At 34.4% G+C, this 16,684-nt stretch overlaps 1 protein-coding gene across 2 annotated transcripts in view; it reads left to right on the forward strand.

Annotated features, from left to right (window-relative positions):
* The window catches only part of LOC148941190 (uncharacterized), a 95,897-nt gene extending 80,758 nt beyond the window's left edge, over positions 1 to 15,139 (forward strand). For both annotated transcript variants that reach the window (XM_089103881.1, XM_089103882.1), the window contains exon 8: positions 12,640 to 15,139. In XM_089103881.1, the coding sequence (XP_088960007.1) occupies positions 12,640 to 14,141 (1,502 nt within the window). In that variant the 3' untranslated portion in view covers positions 14,142 to 15,139. The remainder of the gene's footprint in view (positions 1 to 12,639) is intronic.
* Positions 15,140 to 16,684: the final 1,545 nt, after the last annotated feature.

Below are 16,684 nucleotides of genomic sequence, written 5' to 3' on the forward strand. Positions count from 1 at the left end.
TAAACCACGACAAAACACTACTGAAATAATCCAGCTCTTGCATTTCAATGAAAGAAATTCAAAATGAACTTTGAAAAATCAAGAGAATGTAACTGTGACAAGGTAAACCACGACAAAACTCTACTGAAATATTCCAACTCTTGCTTTTCAACGAAAGAAATCCAAAAGGAACTTTGAAAAATCAAGAGAATGTAACTGTGACATGGTAAACCACAAACAAACACTACTGAAATATTCCAACTCTTGCATTTCAATGAAAGAAATTCAAAATGAACTTTGAAAAATCAAGAAAATGTAACTGTGACAAGGTAAACCACGACAAAACACTACTGAAATAATCCAACTCTTGCATTTCAATGAAGGAAATTCAAAATGAACTTTGAAAAATCAAGAGAATGTAACTGTGACAAGGTAAGCCATGAGAAAACACTACTGAAATATTCCAACTTTTGCATATCAATGAAAGAAGTTCAAAATGAACTTTGAAAAATCAAGAAAATGTAACTGTGACAAAGTAAATCACAACAAAACACTACTGAAATATTCCAACTCTTGCATTTCAATGAAAGAAATCCAAAATGAACTTTGAAAAATCAAGAAAATGTAACTGTGAGATGGTAAAGCACGACAAAACGCTTCTGAAATATTCCAACTCTTGCATTTCAACTAAAGAAATTCAAAATGAACTTTGAAAAATCAAGCGAATGTAACTGTGACAAGGTAAACCACGATAAAACACTACTGAAATATTCCAATTCTTGCAGTTCAATGAAAGAAAACCGAAACGAACTTTGAAAAATCAAGAAAATATATCTGTGACAAGGTAAACCACGACAAAACGCTTTCTGAAATATTCCAACTCTTGCATTTCAACGAAAGAAATCCAAAATGAACTTTGAAAAATCAAGAGAATGTAACTGTGACAAGGTAAACTATGACAAAACACTACTGAAATATTCCAACTCTTGCATTTCAATGAAAGAAAACCGAAATGAACTTTGAAAAATCAAGAAAATGTAATTGTGACAAGGTAAACCACAACAAAACACTACTGAAATATTCCAACTCTTGCATTTCAACGAAAGAAATTGAAAAATGAATTTTGAAAAATCAAGAAAATGTAACTGTGACACGGTAAACCACGACAAAACACTACTGAAATAATCCAACTCTTGCATTTCAATGAAGGAAATTCAAAATGAACTTTGAAAAATCAAGAGAATGTAACTGTGACAAGGTAAGCCATGATAAAACACTACTGAAATATTCCAACTTTTGCATATCAATGAAAGAAGTTCAAAATGAACTTTGAAAAATCAAGAAAATGTAACTGTGACAAAGTAAAGCACAACAAAACACTACTGAAATATTCCAACTCTTGCATTTCAATGAAAGAAATCCAAAATGAACTTTGAAAAATCAAGAAAATGTAACTGTGAGATGGTAAAGCACGACAAAACGCTTCTGAAATATTCCAACTCTTGCATTTCAACTAAAGAAATTCAAAATGAACTTTGAAAAATCAAGCGAATGTAACTGTGACAAGGTAAACCACAACAAAACACTACTGAAATATTCCAACTCTTGCATTTCAACAATAGAAATTAAAAATTAACTGAAAAATTAAGAGAATGTAACTGTGCAAAGGTAAACCCTGACAAAACACTACTGAAATATTCCAACTCTTGCATTTCAACGATAGAAATTCAAAAAGAACTTTGAAAAATTAAGAGAATGTAACTGTGACAAGGTAAACCATGAAAAAACACTACTGAAATATTCCAACTCTTGCATTTCAACGAATGAAATCCAAAAGGAACTTTGAAAAATCAAGGGAATGTAACTGTGACAAGGTAAACCACGACAAAACACTACTGAAATAATCCCACTATTGCATTTCAATGAAAGAAATTCAAAATGAACTTTGAAAAATCAAGTGAATGTAACTGTGACATGGTAAACCACGACAAAACACTACTGAGATATTCCAACTCTTGCTTTTCAACGAAAGAAATCCAAAATGAACTTTGAAAAATCAAGAAAATGTAACTGTGACAAGGTAAACCACAACCAAACACTAGTGAAATATTCCAACTCTTGCATTTCAATGAAAGAAATTCAAAATGAACTTGTAAAAATCAAGAGAATGTAACTGTGACAAGGTAAACCACGACAAAACACTACTGAAATAATCCAACTCTTGCATTTCAATGAAAGAAATTCAAAATGAACTTTGAAAAATCAAGAGAATGTAACTCTGACAAGGTAAACCACGACAAAACACTACTGAAATATTCCAACTCTTGCTTTTCAACGAAAGAAATCCAAAAGGAACTTTGAAAAATCAAGAGAATGTAACTGTGACATGGTAAACCACAAACAAACACTACTGAAATATTCCAACTCTTGCATTTCAATGAAAGAAATTCAAAATGAACTTTGAAAAATCAAGAGAATGTAACTTTGACACGGTAAACCACGACAAAACACTACTGAAATAATCCAACTCTTGCATTTCAATGAATGAAATTCAAAATGAACTTTGAAAAATCAAGAGAATGTAACTGTGACAAGGTAAGCCATGATAAAACACTACTGAAATATTCCAACTCTTACATATCAATGAAAGAATTTCAAAATGAACTTTGAAAAATCAAGAAAATGTAACTGTGACAAAGTAAATCACAACAAAACACTACTGAAATATTCCAACTCTTGCATTTCAATGAAAGAAATCCAAAATGAACTTTGAAAAATCAAGAAAATGTAACTGTGAGATGGTAAAGCACGACAAAACGCTTCTGAAATATTCCAACTCTTGCATTTCAACTAAAGAAATTCAAAATGAACTTTGAAAAATCAAGCTAATGTAACTGTGACAAGGTAAACCACGATAAAACACTACTGAAATATTCCAATTCTTGCATTTCAATGAAAGAAAACCGAAATGAACTTTGAAAAATCAAGAAAATATATCTGTGACAAGGGAAACCACGACAAAACGCTTTCTGAAATATTCCAACTCTTGCATTTCAACTAAAGAAATCCAAAATGAACTTTGAAAAATCAAGCGAATGTAACTGTGACAAGGTAAACTATGACAAAACACTACTGAAATATTCCAACTCTTGCATTTCAATGAAAGAAAACCGAAATGAACTTTGAAAAATCAAGAAAATGTAATTGTGACAAGGTAAACCACAACAAAACACTACTGAAATATTCCAACTCTTGCATTTCAACGAAAGAAATTGAAAAATTAATTTTGAAAAATCAAGAAAATGTAACTGTGACACGGTAAACCACGACAAAACACTACTGAAATAATCCAACTCTTGCATTTCAATGAAGGAAATTCAAAATGAACTTTGAAAAATCAAGAGAATGTAACTGTGACAAGGTAAGCCATGATAAAACACTACTGAAATATTCCAACTCTTGCATATCAATGAAAGAAGTTCAAAATGAACTTTGAAAAATCAAGAAAATGTAACTGTGACAAAGTAAACCACAACAAAACACTACTGAAATATTCCAACTCTTGCATTTCAATGAAAGAAATCCAAAATGAACTTTGAAAAATCAAGAAAATGTAACTGTGAGATGGTAAAGCACGACAAAACGCTTCTGAAATATTCCAACTCTTGCATTTCAACTAAAGAAATTCAAAATGAACTTTGAAAAATGAAGCGAATGTAACTGTGACAAGGTAAACCACAACAAAACACTACTTAAATATTCCAACTCTTTAATTTAAATTAGATAAATCCTAAATAAAATTTGAAAAATCAATAAAATATATATGTGACAATGTAAACCACGACAATACTCTTGCTGACATATTCCAACATTGGAAGTACAACGAAAGAATTCAAAAATGAACTTTTAAAAATCAAGAGAATGTAACTGTGACAAGGTAAACTATGACAAAAAACTACTGAAATATTCCAACTCTTGCATTTAAATGAAAGAAAACCGAAATGAACTTTGAAAAATAAAGAAAATGTAATTGTGACAAGGTAAACCACAACAAAATACTAATGAAATAATCCAACTCTTGCATTTCAATGAAAGAAATTGAAAAAGGAACTTTGAAAAATCAAGAAAATGTAACTGTGACAAGATAAACCACGACAAAACACTACTGAAATATTCCAACTCTTGCATTTCAACGATAGAAATTCAAAATGAACTTTGAAAAATTAAGAGAATGTAACTGTGACAAGGTAAACCATGAAAAAACACTACTGAAATATTCCAACTCTTGCATTTCAAAGAATGAAATACAAAAGGAACATTGAAAAATCAAGGGAATGTAACTGTGACAAGGTAAACAACTAAAAGACACTACTAAAATAATTCCACTCTTCCGTTTCCATAAAAAAAATCCGAAAAAAAGTTTGAATAATCAAGAAGATATATCTGTGACAAGGTAAACCAAGACAAAACACTACTGAAATAATCCAACTCTTGCATTTCAAAGAAAGAAATCCAAAATGAACTTTGAAAAATCAAGACAATGTAACTGTGATAAGGTAAACCGCCACAAAACACAACTGAAATATTCCAACTCTTGCATTTCAATGAAAGAAAACCAAAATGAACTTTGAAAAATTAAGAGAATGTAACTGTGAGAAAGTAAACCACGACATAACACTACTGAAATATTCCAACTCTTGCATTTCAACGATATAAATTTAACATAAACTTTGAATAATCGAGAGAATGTAACTGTATCACGGTAAAGCACAACAAAACACTACTGAAATATTCCAACTCTTGCATTTCACCGAAATAAATTCAAAATGAACTTTGAAAAATCAAGAAAATGTAACTGTGACACGGTAAACCACAACAAAACACTACTGAAATATTCCAACTCATGCATTTCAACGAAAGAAATTCAAAATGAACTTTGAAAAATCAAGAGAATGTAACTCTGACAAGGTAAACCACGACAAAACATTAGTGAAGTAATCCAACTCTTGCATTTCAACGAAGGAAATCGAAAATGAACTTTGAAAAATCAAGGGAATGTAACTGTGACATGGTAAACCACGACAAAACACTACTGAAATAATCCCACTCTTGCATTTCAATGAAAGAAATTCAAAATGAACTTTGAAAAATAAATAGAATGTAATTGTGACATGGTAAACCATGACAAAACACTACTGAAATAGTCCAACTCTTGTATTTCAATCAAAAAAATTCAAAATTAACTTTAAAAAATCAAGACAATGTAACTGTGACAAAGTAAACCATGTTTAGAAGGGACATTAAGAAAGGAACTTGCTCTGAAATGTCTTTTGAAAGGTATAACATAACATAGCATAACATAGCATAGCATAACATAGCATAACATAACATAACATAACATAACATAACATAGCATAACATAGCATAACATAACATAACATAGCATAGCATAACATAACATAACACAATATAGCATAACATAACATAACATAACATAACATAGCATAACATAACATATCATAACATAACATAACATAACATAACATGACATAGCATAACATAGCATAACATAACAGAGCATGACATAACATAACATTGGGCGTCTGGGGGCCCTTGGGGAGCCTGGGGGACCTTTGAGGACCGGGGGCTTCCTTCGGGGATTGGGGTGGGGTATGAGGACCCATAGGGTATGAGGACCCATTGGGGTTGGGGTAGAGGACCTCATGACACTGTTCAAATGGAACTTGTGTATTATAACGAACACCGAGTTTAACTCTCAAATCCTCTTCTAAAATCTTCTTTTAAAATAGTCTTTTAAAAAGTCTAACTGTTTCGCCGAAATAATTCCCTATAATGTCTAAAATGGTTTCGCCCAAATAATCCCTAAACGTAATTTCTGCGTGTTCCTTTTGTTATTGGCATCTCTGTGCTGTCACATTTGAAATTACTAAGAAACCTGATTCCCGTGTTAATCTATTCATCGCTAAGATGTTTCTTGGAGAATTGTTTCCATGGCGTTTGGTTATTAATATCTTTGGAGTTCGACCAGTAGAATTGTTTTCAGGGCAAGGAACATTAATGACTTGGATCTATTCCTGGAGAAATGTTGACAGTACCTGTCAGACATCATTAAACTTTGCACGGAAACAATTTGATTAATGACTGACAGCACAGGTGTTCCAAATTCCCAATCGCTTTAATTAACCACGTGTTCTCCCTAATGACTCTATGCCCATGGACAAAACAACAACAACAAATACTGTTTCCTGGATCATAACATTTGCCTCGAGCTTACAACAACAACAAATACTATTTCTGGATCATAACATTCTTCCCTAGCGGGCACTTGGCCAAAAACAACAAATACTCTTTCCTAGATCATAACATTCTCCCCTAGCGGGCACTTGGCCAAAACAATAACAATAAATCGACCTTGGAAAAAAGAGGTCATTGACCCCATTAACCACGTGTTCTCCCTAATGACTCTATGCCCATATTAGGACCATAAACCACGTGGTCCTGTCACGAGTAGCACCTCCCTTTCTACTTACCTTATATGCCCACAGGGTATAACTTATAACCCTTTCCCTGGGGGCTCTGGGGGGGGGGGGTTGTCGTTCTCAAAGACATAATTTCAAGACCTTACAGTTACGTTGAAAAAAATTGCTATCTCGAAGTTTTGATTAAATGTGTTTTGGGAATGGTCGGCGTGGGAGGGGCTTAGTTGCCCTCCCATCCCTTCAACTATCAAAAAGGGCACTAGCCCTTTCAATCTTCAACTGAATGAACCCTTTTTGAAGTTTCTACGACCACTCCTTCGATACGAAGTGCCCTGGTATAGACAAAAAAAAATATAACTGAATTATACATTGGGCCCACATCGCTCCTTACTTAGGCAGCGCTATTGCGCTGCCTATGAAACCTGTTATATGAATTTGTAACAGGATGTTTTTCCCTAATGTTCAACCTCACAAATCTTACTGTTCCAATGCAGGATATTCTGTTCAATGATAGTTTGTATTCTAAAACACAGGTAAATCCAATATTTGACCTGTGTTCTTATGACCATTCAATTTCGTTTTGTCATAGCCAGTGTATATTCCAAATTTCTTGCGTTTTTCTGTTGCGTTTTTTCTTTGAGAACCTTGCATTCCTTACATCTGTAAAGTCAAAACTGAACTTGGAATAAGTTGAGGTGGTGTCTGTCCCCGGCAATGACGAAGAACTAGTCAAACTAGTCAAAACCTTTAGGGGCCTAGAGCACATCTCTTATGACTGCATTTATATCCTAAAAAAATAATGCACAAACAATAGAAAATTCAGTCTGGCAATTTTGATTAAACCAAAATAAAAGCAGAACATTACGATTGTTGCATCAACTGTCGGGAAAAGCTTCAGTTGCTGGTCCTCTAAAACTCGTTTGATTTTCGAAATATTTTTGAAAATCGTTGAATTGTGATTTCCAACAACGAATTTTTTTCAGATATTTTCTGTTTTTGAGTTTTCTTTTCTTTTGTAATATGTTTTGTAAGTAGTTGCTGTCTTCAAGATGAAGTTTTGGAAAAACTCACCACTTGTTAGTTTTGAACACAGTTCATATAATTATCCAGTATGATCATTCTCTATCTCACCCATTATAAAAACCCGGACCGGGGTGCGAGTGCTCCGGAGAACGTTTTTGCAGATATAAACATAAGCGAAGTCAGATTAGCGGGAATGCGGGTTGGTGTGTTTCCGATTTTTTCCAACAAACTGCTTGGAAACAATCGGAAACAGACTAAACCGCATTCCCGCTAATGCAGAAATAAGTGGGAGGAGCTTTTTGTTCGCACCGAGAACGAAGACCAGAAATGATCTGCGATAAGCTTACTGGTATATTCTGTCTACTGTGGTTTTGAAATACTTACAATTGATAAACCTCACAATGCTCCTTCAAATGCAAAAGCTCAATTTTAGGATATTACAGTGCAGCACAAAATCAAACATGCTTTTATTTGATTTTGCACTTCCTTCCTTATAGAATTTTGCTCAATTTTCGAGTACTACAGTCATAGCAGTGCCAGTTCAAATATGCTTAGTCTTTAAAGCATTGTGCACTTCTTTTTGAAACTTTAGGGACCAGAGTTTATGCAAGAAATGAAACGTGGTGACCAGCATAACAGGGTCACCAGCATAGTTTTTGTATTTGACTGGTAGGTTGGCTGAATTCCTTTTTCAACTCATCTGTGTTCAATTTAAATATATGATTTTCTGGTCCCCAATGAACATTCTTATATTAAAAGCTATGCAATGTAGATAAATTAGCAGATAGAGTCTATGATGCATATAAATCAGCAGATACAGTCTAATATAATTTCAGAATACTAATCTGCTGGAGAAACACGAAAGGCGTTATGCGGCGAATCAGTCAAAAATGCTATACATCGATTTTACCAAAATCAGGCTCGCCCCATTGTTTGTTTTAATCAGAATGCACGTCCACCCCCTTCGTTCTCGAGATATTTTCAATTTTACTGCTCGGAGCTCGAGAAGGAAACGCAGGGATATTTTCCAAAACAGTTTTTTCTTCTCCTGAGTATTCTGGAACATGTTACTTAACGCCTTTCTTATTTTCACTGTCGGATTGCTTATACAAATTTTTTTATTTTTGTTCTTCAGACTATTTTTTCATGCCTGATGTCTTAGCATTTATACTAGTTGACTTGGAACTCTTTGGGCTCTATCTATGTGCATAGTTGAAGTATTTGAAACCAATATTATATCTTAACACATCTAACTGATCTCGAGCAGCAGTATTAAAACTTAAAGCTCTATTTTGTAGTAATCATACTTTGTGTTTGGGTTTTTGGTGCTTCTTGGAAATTTCATTTCATATCTATTTGATATTCGACCACAGATATGAGAAGATATCCAATTAAAGTAAATTAACGAAAAAGAAAATATAAATATTTATTTGCATTCTTTTAAAAGACTTCTATGGTGTATGTTGGGCCCCTGGCCCTAATTATCAGATAAATGTCCTTTTCATTGTTTAAAATTGTTCCGTCTAAATTCCTTGAACCATCCCTAGCTCTAGCTGTTAACTAAATTTGTTTTTGCTTTCTTCTAGCCCCCTTTAATATTTTCCTTTTTGGCCAAAAGTTAGTAGACGTCCATACAGAAAGTATAATTGTTTTTACTTTTATGACTTTAATAAATCAAATAATATTTAAAAAAAATCAAATAATATTAACATTTTGATTACTAAATATCAGTGTATGTATATTAAACTGACAATGCACATTCATTTGGATTTTTTTCAGTAAAGTGCAAATTATGTTCTGGCCTAGGGAAGGCACATGGGCGTAGGCAGCATTAGGCAGCATATTGTGTAGGGGGGGGCAGTCGATAGTGTGATGGAGTTTTATCAACTGCTTTTTCCAAACCATCGGATGTTACAGCAATATCTAATGTAATTTTGCAGGGCTAGGTGGGGCCGCGGCCCCCCCCCCTGGCCCCCTCCCTACGCCCATGGGAAGGCATAGGGGTTTTGAACCCAACCTATGTTAATTTCTGATCATTTTGAGTTTGACTCGGTTATTTATTATAATTTCTGTTCGTTTTGGGTTTCATTTATTTATCGATGCTGATTTGTGGTAGTTTCACTCTTGGTAGGTTATTTGATTTATTATTGCTCATTTTTTGTTTAATGGAGTTCTTTACTTCTCTTTGAAAAACTTATTGTGCAGAAATTTTTTTTTTTAATTAATATCCGTTTATCCTATGTTTATATAATCTTTTTAGAAATATAGAAAATAATACTTTAAATCTTTTCGTTTCTTTTAAGACTTTATAGTTTGGCCTGCTATTTGCATACTGGAGAAAAATTTTCACTACAAAAACAGTAGTGTTTGATTTATTTTCATACCTCCTCTAGATGACCTGAAATGGGAAACTTGATACCAGTCGCAAAAATCTGTTTACTTTCTTTGATAGCTTGGATACACTTACGCTATTTTGATTTGGTTAAATTTTAAGAGCAGAAGTAGCCCCAAAAGTTTGAACGCAATACCCTCAGTCGTTCTTGGGATACTGCTGAGATGCCTTATAGGGAATTAGCATTAACACAGTGTATTTTGATTTAATCTTAAGGCAACATTTAGTTTTTAAACATAATGGGAAAATGGGGTGGGTGGGAATGGGAGGGGGATTAGTTGCCCTCCAATCACTTGCGACTATTAAAAAGCGCGTCAGCCCTTTCTATTTTCAATCGAATGAGCCCTTTTTGAGTTTCTACGACAATGCTTACTAAAAACACCTTATATGCCCAGGGCATAAATTACAACCCTTACCCTAAGGGCTGTTAGGGCGGTTTTCATCCACCAAAACCTAATCTCCAGGTTTTTCAACTACGTTGAACAAAATGGCTATCTCAAAATTTTGATTGGATGTGTTTGGGGAAATGGTGGGCATGAGAGTGGCATTAGTTGCTCTCCAATCACTTTCAACTATTAAAAAAGGCACTAGCCCTTTCAATTTCCAATCGAATGAGCCCTTTTGAAGTTTCTACGACAACGCTTTCAATAAAAAACCTTATATGCCCCCAGGACATAACTTACAACCCTTGCCCTGAGGGCCTGAAGGGGGGGTTGTCATCCTCAACAACCTAATTTCCAAAACTTTCTACTACGTTGAACAAAATGGCTATCTGAAATTTTTGATTGGATGTGATTGGGGGAATGGTGAGTATGAGAGGGGGGTTAGTTACCCTCCAATTACTTTTGACTATTAAAAAGGGCACTAGCCCTCTCAATTTCCAATTGAATAAGCCCCTTTTGAAGTTTTTACAACTGTATCTATAAAAACCTTATATGCCTCCAGGGCATAACTTACAACCTTTGCCTTGAGGGCTCTGGGGGTTTTGTCATCGTTAAATGCATAATTTCCATAACTTTCAACTACGTTGAACAAAATGACTATCTATAAACTTTGATTGAATGTTCTTGGGGAAATGGTGGGCGTGAGAGGGGGTTAATTACTCTCCACTCACTTTTGACTATTAAAAAGGGCAATTTCAATTTCTAATCAAATGAGCCCTTTTTGAATTTTCTACAACAACTTTCTATATAAACCATATATTCTCCCAGGGCATAACTTACAAACCTTGCACTGAGGGCTCTGATGGGGTTATCATCCTAAAAGACCTAATTTCCAGAACTTCGAACTACATCGGTTGAAATGGATATCTCAAAATTTTGATTGGATGTGTTTGGGAAAATGATGGGCATAAGAAGGGGGTTAGTTGCCTTTCAATCACTTTCGACTATAAAAAGGGCACTAGCCCTTTCAATTTCCAATTGAATGAGCCCTTTTTGAAGTTTCTACAACATCGCTTTCAATAAAAACCTTATATGCCCCCAGGGCATAACTTAAAACCCTTGCCCTGAGGGCTGTGGGGGGGGGAGGGAGGGGTTTTCATCCTGAAAGACCTAATTTCCCAAACTTTAAACTACGTTGAATAATATGGCTATCTAAAAATTTTGATTGGATGTGTTTGGGAAAAAGGTGGGCGTGAGAAGGGGGTTAGTTGCCCTTAAATCACTTTCGACCATTAAAAGGGGAGCTAGCCCTTTAAATTTTCAATCGAATGAGCACTTTTTCAAGTTTCTACGAAAAAGATTTCAATAAAAACCTTATATGACCCCACGGCATAACTTATAACCCTTGCCCTGAAGACTGTGGGGGAATGTCCTGCTCAAAGGTATAATTTCCTGAACTTAAAACTGCGTGGAACAAAATGGCTATCTCAAAATTTTGATCGGACGTGTTTGGGATATGGTGGGCGTGGAAGGGATGTTAGTTGCCTTCCAATCACTTTCGACAATTAAAAAGGGCACTAGCCATTTCAATTTCGAATCGGATGAGTCCTTTTTGAAGTTTCTATGACAACGCGTTCTATGAAAACCTTATATGCCCCTGGGCATGACTTACAACCCTTGCCCTGAGGGCTGGGGGGGGGGGTTGTCATCCTTCAAGACCTAATTTTCAGAACTTAAAACAACGTTGAACAAAATGGTTACCTCATAATTTTGATTGGATGTGTTTGGGGAAAAGGTGGGCGTAAGAGAGGGGCTAGTTGCCCTCCTATCACTTTCGACCATTAAAAAGGGCACTAGCCCTCTCATTTTTCAATCGACTGAGCCGTTTTTGAAGTTTCTGCGACAACGCTTTCTATAAAAAAAACCTTGTATGCCCCCAAGCCATAACTTACAATCCTTGCCCTGAGGGCTGTGGAGGAGTGTCCTCCTCGAAAACTTAATTTCTCTCTTGAAATCAACTAGGCTGAACAAAACGGCTATCTCAAAATTTTGATTGGATGTGTTTCGGGAAATGGTGGGCGTGGAAGGGGTGTTAGTTGCCTTCCAATCACTGCGACTATTAAAAGGGGCACAAACCACTCCAATTTCCAATCGAATGAGCCCTTTCCGAAGTTTCTACGACAACTCCTTCGATGCGAAGGGCCCTGGTCTAAAACCAAGAAAAAAAAAAAATAACGCATTGTGCCAACATCGTTCTTTACTTAGGCAGCGCAATAGCGCTGCCTATCATTCCCTTAATACATTTTTATTGAATATTCCTTTATCTTTTTACTTTTATTCTTATATTCCTCTTCCTTTTTAGATGCGTTGAGTTCTTCTATTTCTCGTTTAGATGGTCTAAAGCAACTAAAACGTGGAGACATAAATCCAACCGTTGTGTTAGAAAAGGTAAAGAGACAGGTTATAGAAGAAGTAGCAGCTGGTATATGGCGTTGTGGCTCTTGTGCTAAAACAGAGAACTCTTTTTTGATGTTAGATCTTCACGAAAACACAGGTTGTGAGGAATTGTCACGAATAGAGTGTGATATATGTCCTATAGTAACTAATGACTACTTCAGTTTTGTTGCTCATTTTATGGAACATAAAATGGGAAGGAAAAAAAAATGCCCCATCTGTTTATATGAAAGTATTGACGATATGAAACAGCACTTGGTTTTACAGGGTCATTATGTACCAAAAATGGCTGAATTAGACTTAGAGATGAATAATTTGCTAGTTCGTCCCCATAAGCTGTCAAAAAGTACTGGCTTACAGACGCTAATGACTATTCACAATAGTGAAAAACTACATGAGTGTAATATATGCAATAAGAGTTTTTCTTCAAAGCAGTATTTGGGTTTCCATCAAAGAAGACACAGTGGGGGAAACCCGTTTTCTCCGCTATTACATGAGTGCAATATATGTAAGAAGAGTTTTTCTTCAAAGCAGTATTTGGGTGTGCATCAAAGAAGACACAGTGGAGAAAAACCATATGAGTGTAAAATATGTAAGAAAACTTTTGCTAATAACCACACAAGGAATATTCACCTGAGAATCCATTATGGTAAAAAACCATTCGAGTGTAAAATATGCTGCAAAACTTTTACTTTTGAGCAGAGCAGGAACAATCATTTAAGAATTCACTCTGCCGATAAACCTCACAAATGCTTAGTCTGTAGTAAGAAGTTTACTCAAATAGGGACCTTAAAACGCCACATGACCGCCCACATCAGTGAAAAGCGAAATGAGTGTAATATATGTAAGAAGAGTTTTTCTTCAAAGCAGTATTTGGGCGACCATCAAAAAAGACACAGTGGAGAAAAACCGTTTGTGTGTAAGATATGTAAGAAGAGTTTTTCTTCAAAACAGTACATGAATATTCATTTAAGGATTCATTCTGGCTACAAACCTCACCAATGCTTAGTCTGTAGTAAGAAGTTTGCTCGAATAGGGACCTTAAAACGCCACACGACCACCCACACCGGTGAAAAGCTACATGAGTGTAATATATGTAAGAAGAGTTTTTCTTTAAAGCAGTACATGAATATTCATTTAAGGATTCATTCTGGCGATAAACCTCACAAATGCTTAGTCTGTAGTAAGAAGTTTACTCAAATAGGGACCTTAAAACGCCACACGACCACCCACACCGGTCAAAAGCTACATGAGTGTAATATATGCAAGAAGAGTTTTTCTTTAAAGCAGTATTTGGGTGAGCATCAAAGAAGACACAGTGGAGAAAAACCATTTGAGTGTAAAATATGCGGGAAAACCTTTACTTTCAAGATAAACAAGAATACTCACCTAAGAATCCATTCTGGTTAAAACCCTCACAAGTGCTTAGTTTGCAATAAAAAATTCAATCAAATGAATAACTTAAAGCGGCATGTTACTATCTTCCATTCTGATGAAAACCCCACAAGTGCTCCATTTGCAGTAAAAACTTTAGCCTAAAGGAAAGCTTGAAGAAACACATAACTATCATCCATGCTGGTGGATTATCCAACTATGGTTTAGTTTGTAACTAAAGTATTGATATACAGGGTGAAACATGGCTTGACACACATATAACATATATGACAAACATATAACTTGAAAAAACATATGATTATCGTCCTTACTAGTGAATTATCCAACTAGTGTTTAGTTTGTGATTAAAGTATTGATCAAGAGGGTAAAACAAGACTTGACAAACATATAACATTTATGACAAACATATTACTTGAAGAAACACATGATTGTCGTCCTTACTAGTGAATTATCCAACTAGTATTTAGTTTGTGATTAAAGTATTGATCAAGAGGGTAAAACATGACTTGACAAACATATAACATTTATGACAAACATAAAACTTGCAGAAACACGTGAGTATCGTCCTTACTAGTGAATTATCCAACTAGTGTTTAGTTTGTGATTAAAGTATTGATCAAGAGGGTAAAACATGACTTGACAAATATGGCGTTCAAGGACTGTGGCACCTGTGGCAATAATGATCGACGGCGCTAAATGTAATGTTAAGGGGATTTACCCTGTATACCGATCGCGCCAGCTACGCCGTTAAGGTTTGAAGCTGTGAACTTATACCTTATAAGTTTTCCGATAGCGCCACTTGTAACGCTAAATATTGTGCCATCAAGGATTGCGCCACAGCAATGGGGAGTAAAGTAAATGGGTGGCCGCGCCACTCACTGAACGCGAGAAAATAGAATACGTAACTATATGAATGTAAACTCTTTTCCTTGAGTTAACTCGAAATTAGATTCCTTAGGGAACGTTACCGATGGAGACCCACGAACTAGTTACCTGCTGTGAGATTAGATATAGACATATAAAAAAAACACAAATATAAAAGTAATAGTTTTATTGAGACTTACATTTAGGTGTACAACTATGGTTCATTGCAATTGATGACAGTGGAGATAGAGAAAATAATTACAAAATATCTGCAACGATTGCATATTCATAATTTTGAAAAATGAAGTCTCAATAATAGTTCTGACAAATGAATCCACGAAAAAACACTTTTCTGTACTATATCAAACTAATCCTGATTCTGTGCCCTAAGAGCTATTTAACGAATGACCCAACTCTTGTGAAGTGCCCGCTACCTTATAATTGTGTTTGCAAATTCACTTCATTGTGCTGACTGCCCATCCAATAATTTGTTTTAAATATTTTTGATGATTAAACATTCATACTGCTCTTATAACTTAAACTTCCTGAGAAACTTTGTATCTAGCATTTTTTTTATTGCCGAACATCTTCGCGAAATTTAAAACCGATTAGCGTCAATATTTGGCTGAGACTAGAATGCGGTTTTTCTTTTGCTCATTAAGAAGTTTTCTTTTTGAAACGGGATTTAAACTTAGTTAGGGGAAGTTTAATTTATGTCGGAATTATCTTAAGAAGGAAAGAATTTTATTTTTTGTATTTTAAATATATCACATATTACTCACGGTACATATTACCCTTCCCATTATTTAATGACGTCCCGTCATTAGGACTTGCTTGCCCTTGGGTTTTTGAAATATTCGCTATTTATTAACTATTGGTCCTACGTAATTTTAATTGACATTGTATTATTTTATACTTTTGTATAAGCTTAATCAGGAGTGCAAAAATTTTCTCTATTACTTTTCTTATTTTATTATATATCCCTTTCTAAAGTTCATCTACCGGACTAAGATTATCTACGGTTCTAGCCTAGGTACTATACTAAAGATTTTTTTTTCTACATCTAACACTGATGACTTTTACATTTCCAACAAGGTTAGGGCTATTCTACTTTTACTATAAGATTTTTTTGAAAATTCACCTTTACAAGTTTTTTTATTTTGTTTTAGATAATTACCTTTCACGCAATTAATAAATACATTGACTTTACATTAATCTATCTAAGTAAATAAAATACATATATATATATATATATATATATATATATATATATATATATATATATATATATATATATATATATATATATATATATATGTATATATATATATATACATATATATATGTATATATATATATATATATATATATATATGAGATTTAAGTGTTCACTACATTCACTGGTAATCATTAAAACATTTTCACTTGGTTTGTTCGTTATATAGTTTTGATAATAATTTATCGAAGTTGCTTTTTCAAAACTGTTTTTTTTATCAACATTATTAAAATGTGACATGTGTAAATTCATATCTATTTCACCACTTACGTGTCTCTTAGCGTACTCACTCCTTCTATTATAAATTATGGTCCTTCACTCCTTTCGTCTTGGCAAGAAATTTTAAAACACTTACAATATGGTTTCTTCACAGAACAGTTCAAGCATGACTATGTTCATCTTTGAGGTAACGCTTTCT

Source organism: Artemia sp. Qi Xiang Cuo, chromosome 18 (assembly GCF_049724085.1).
Source record: "Artemia sp. Qi Xiang Cuo chromosome 18, ASM4972408v1, whole genome shotgun sequence".
In the NCBI taxonomy this organism is placed as follows: Eukaryota; Metazoa; Arthropoda; class Branchiopoda; order Anostraca; family Artemiidae; genus Artemia; species Artemia sp. Qi Xiang Cuo.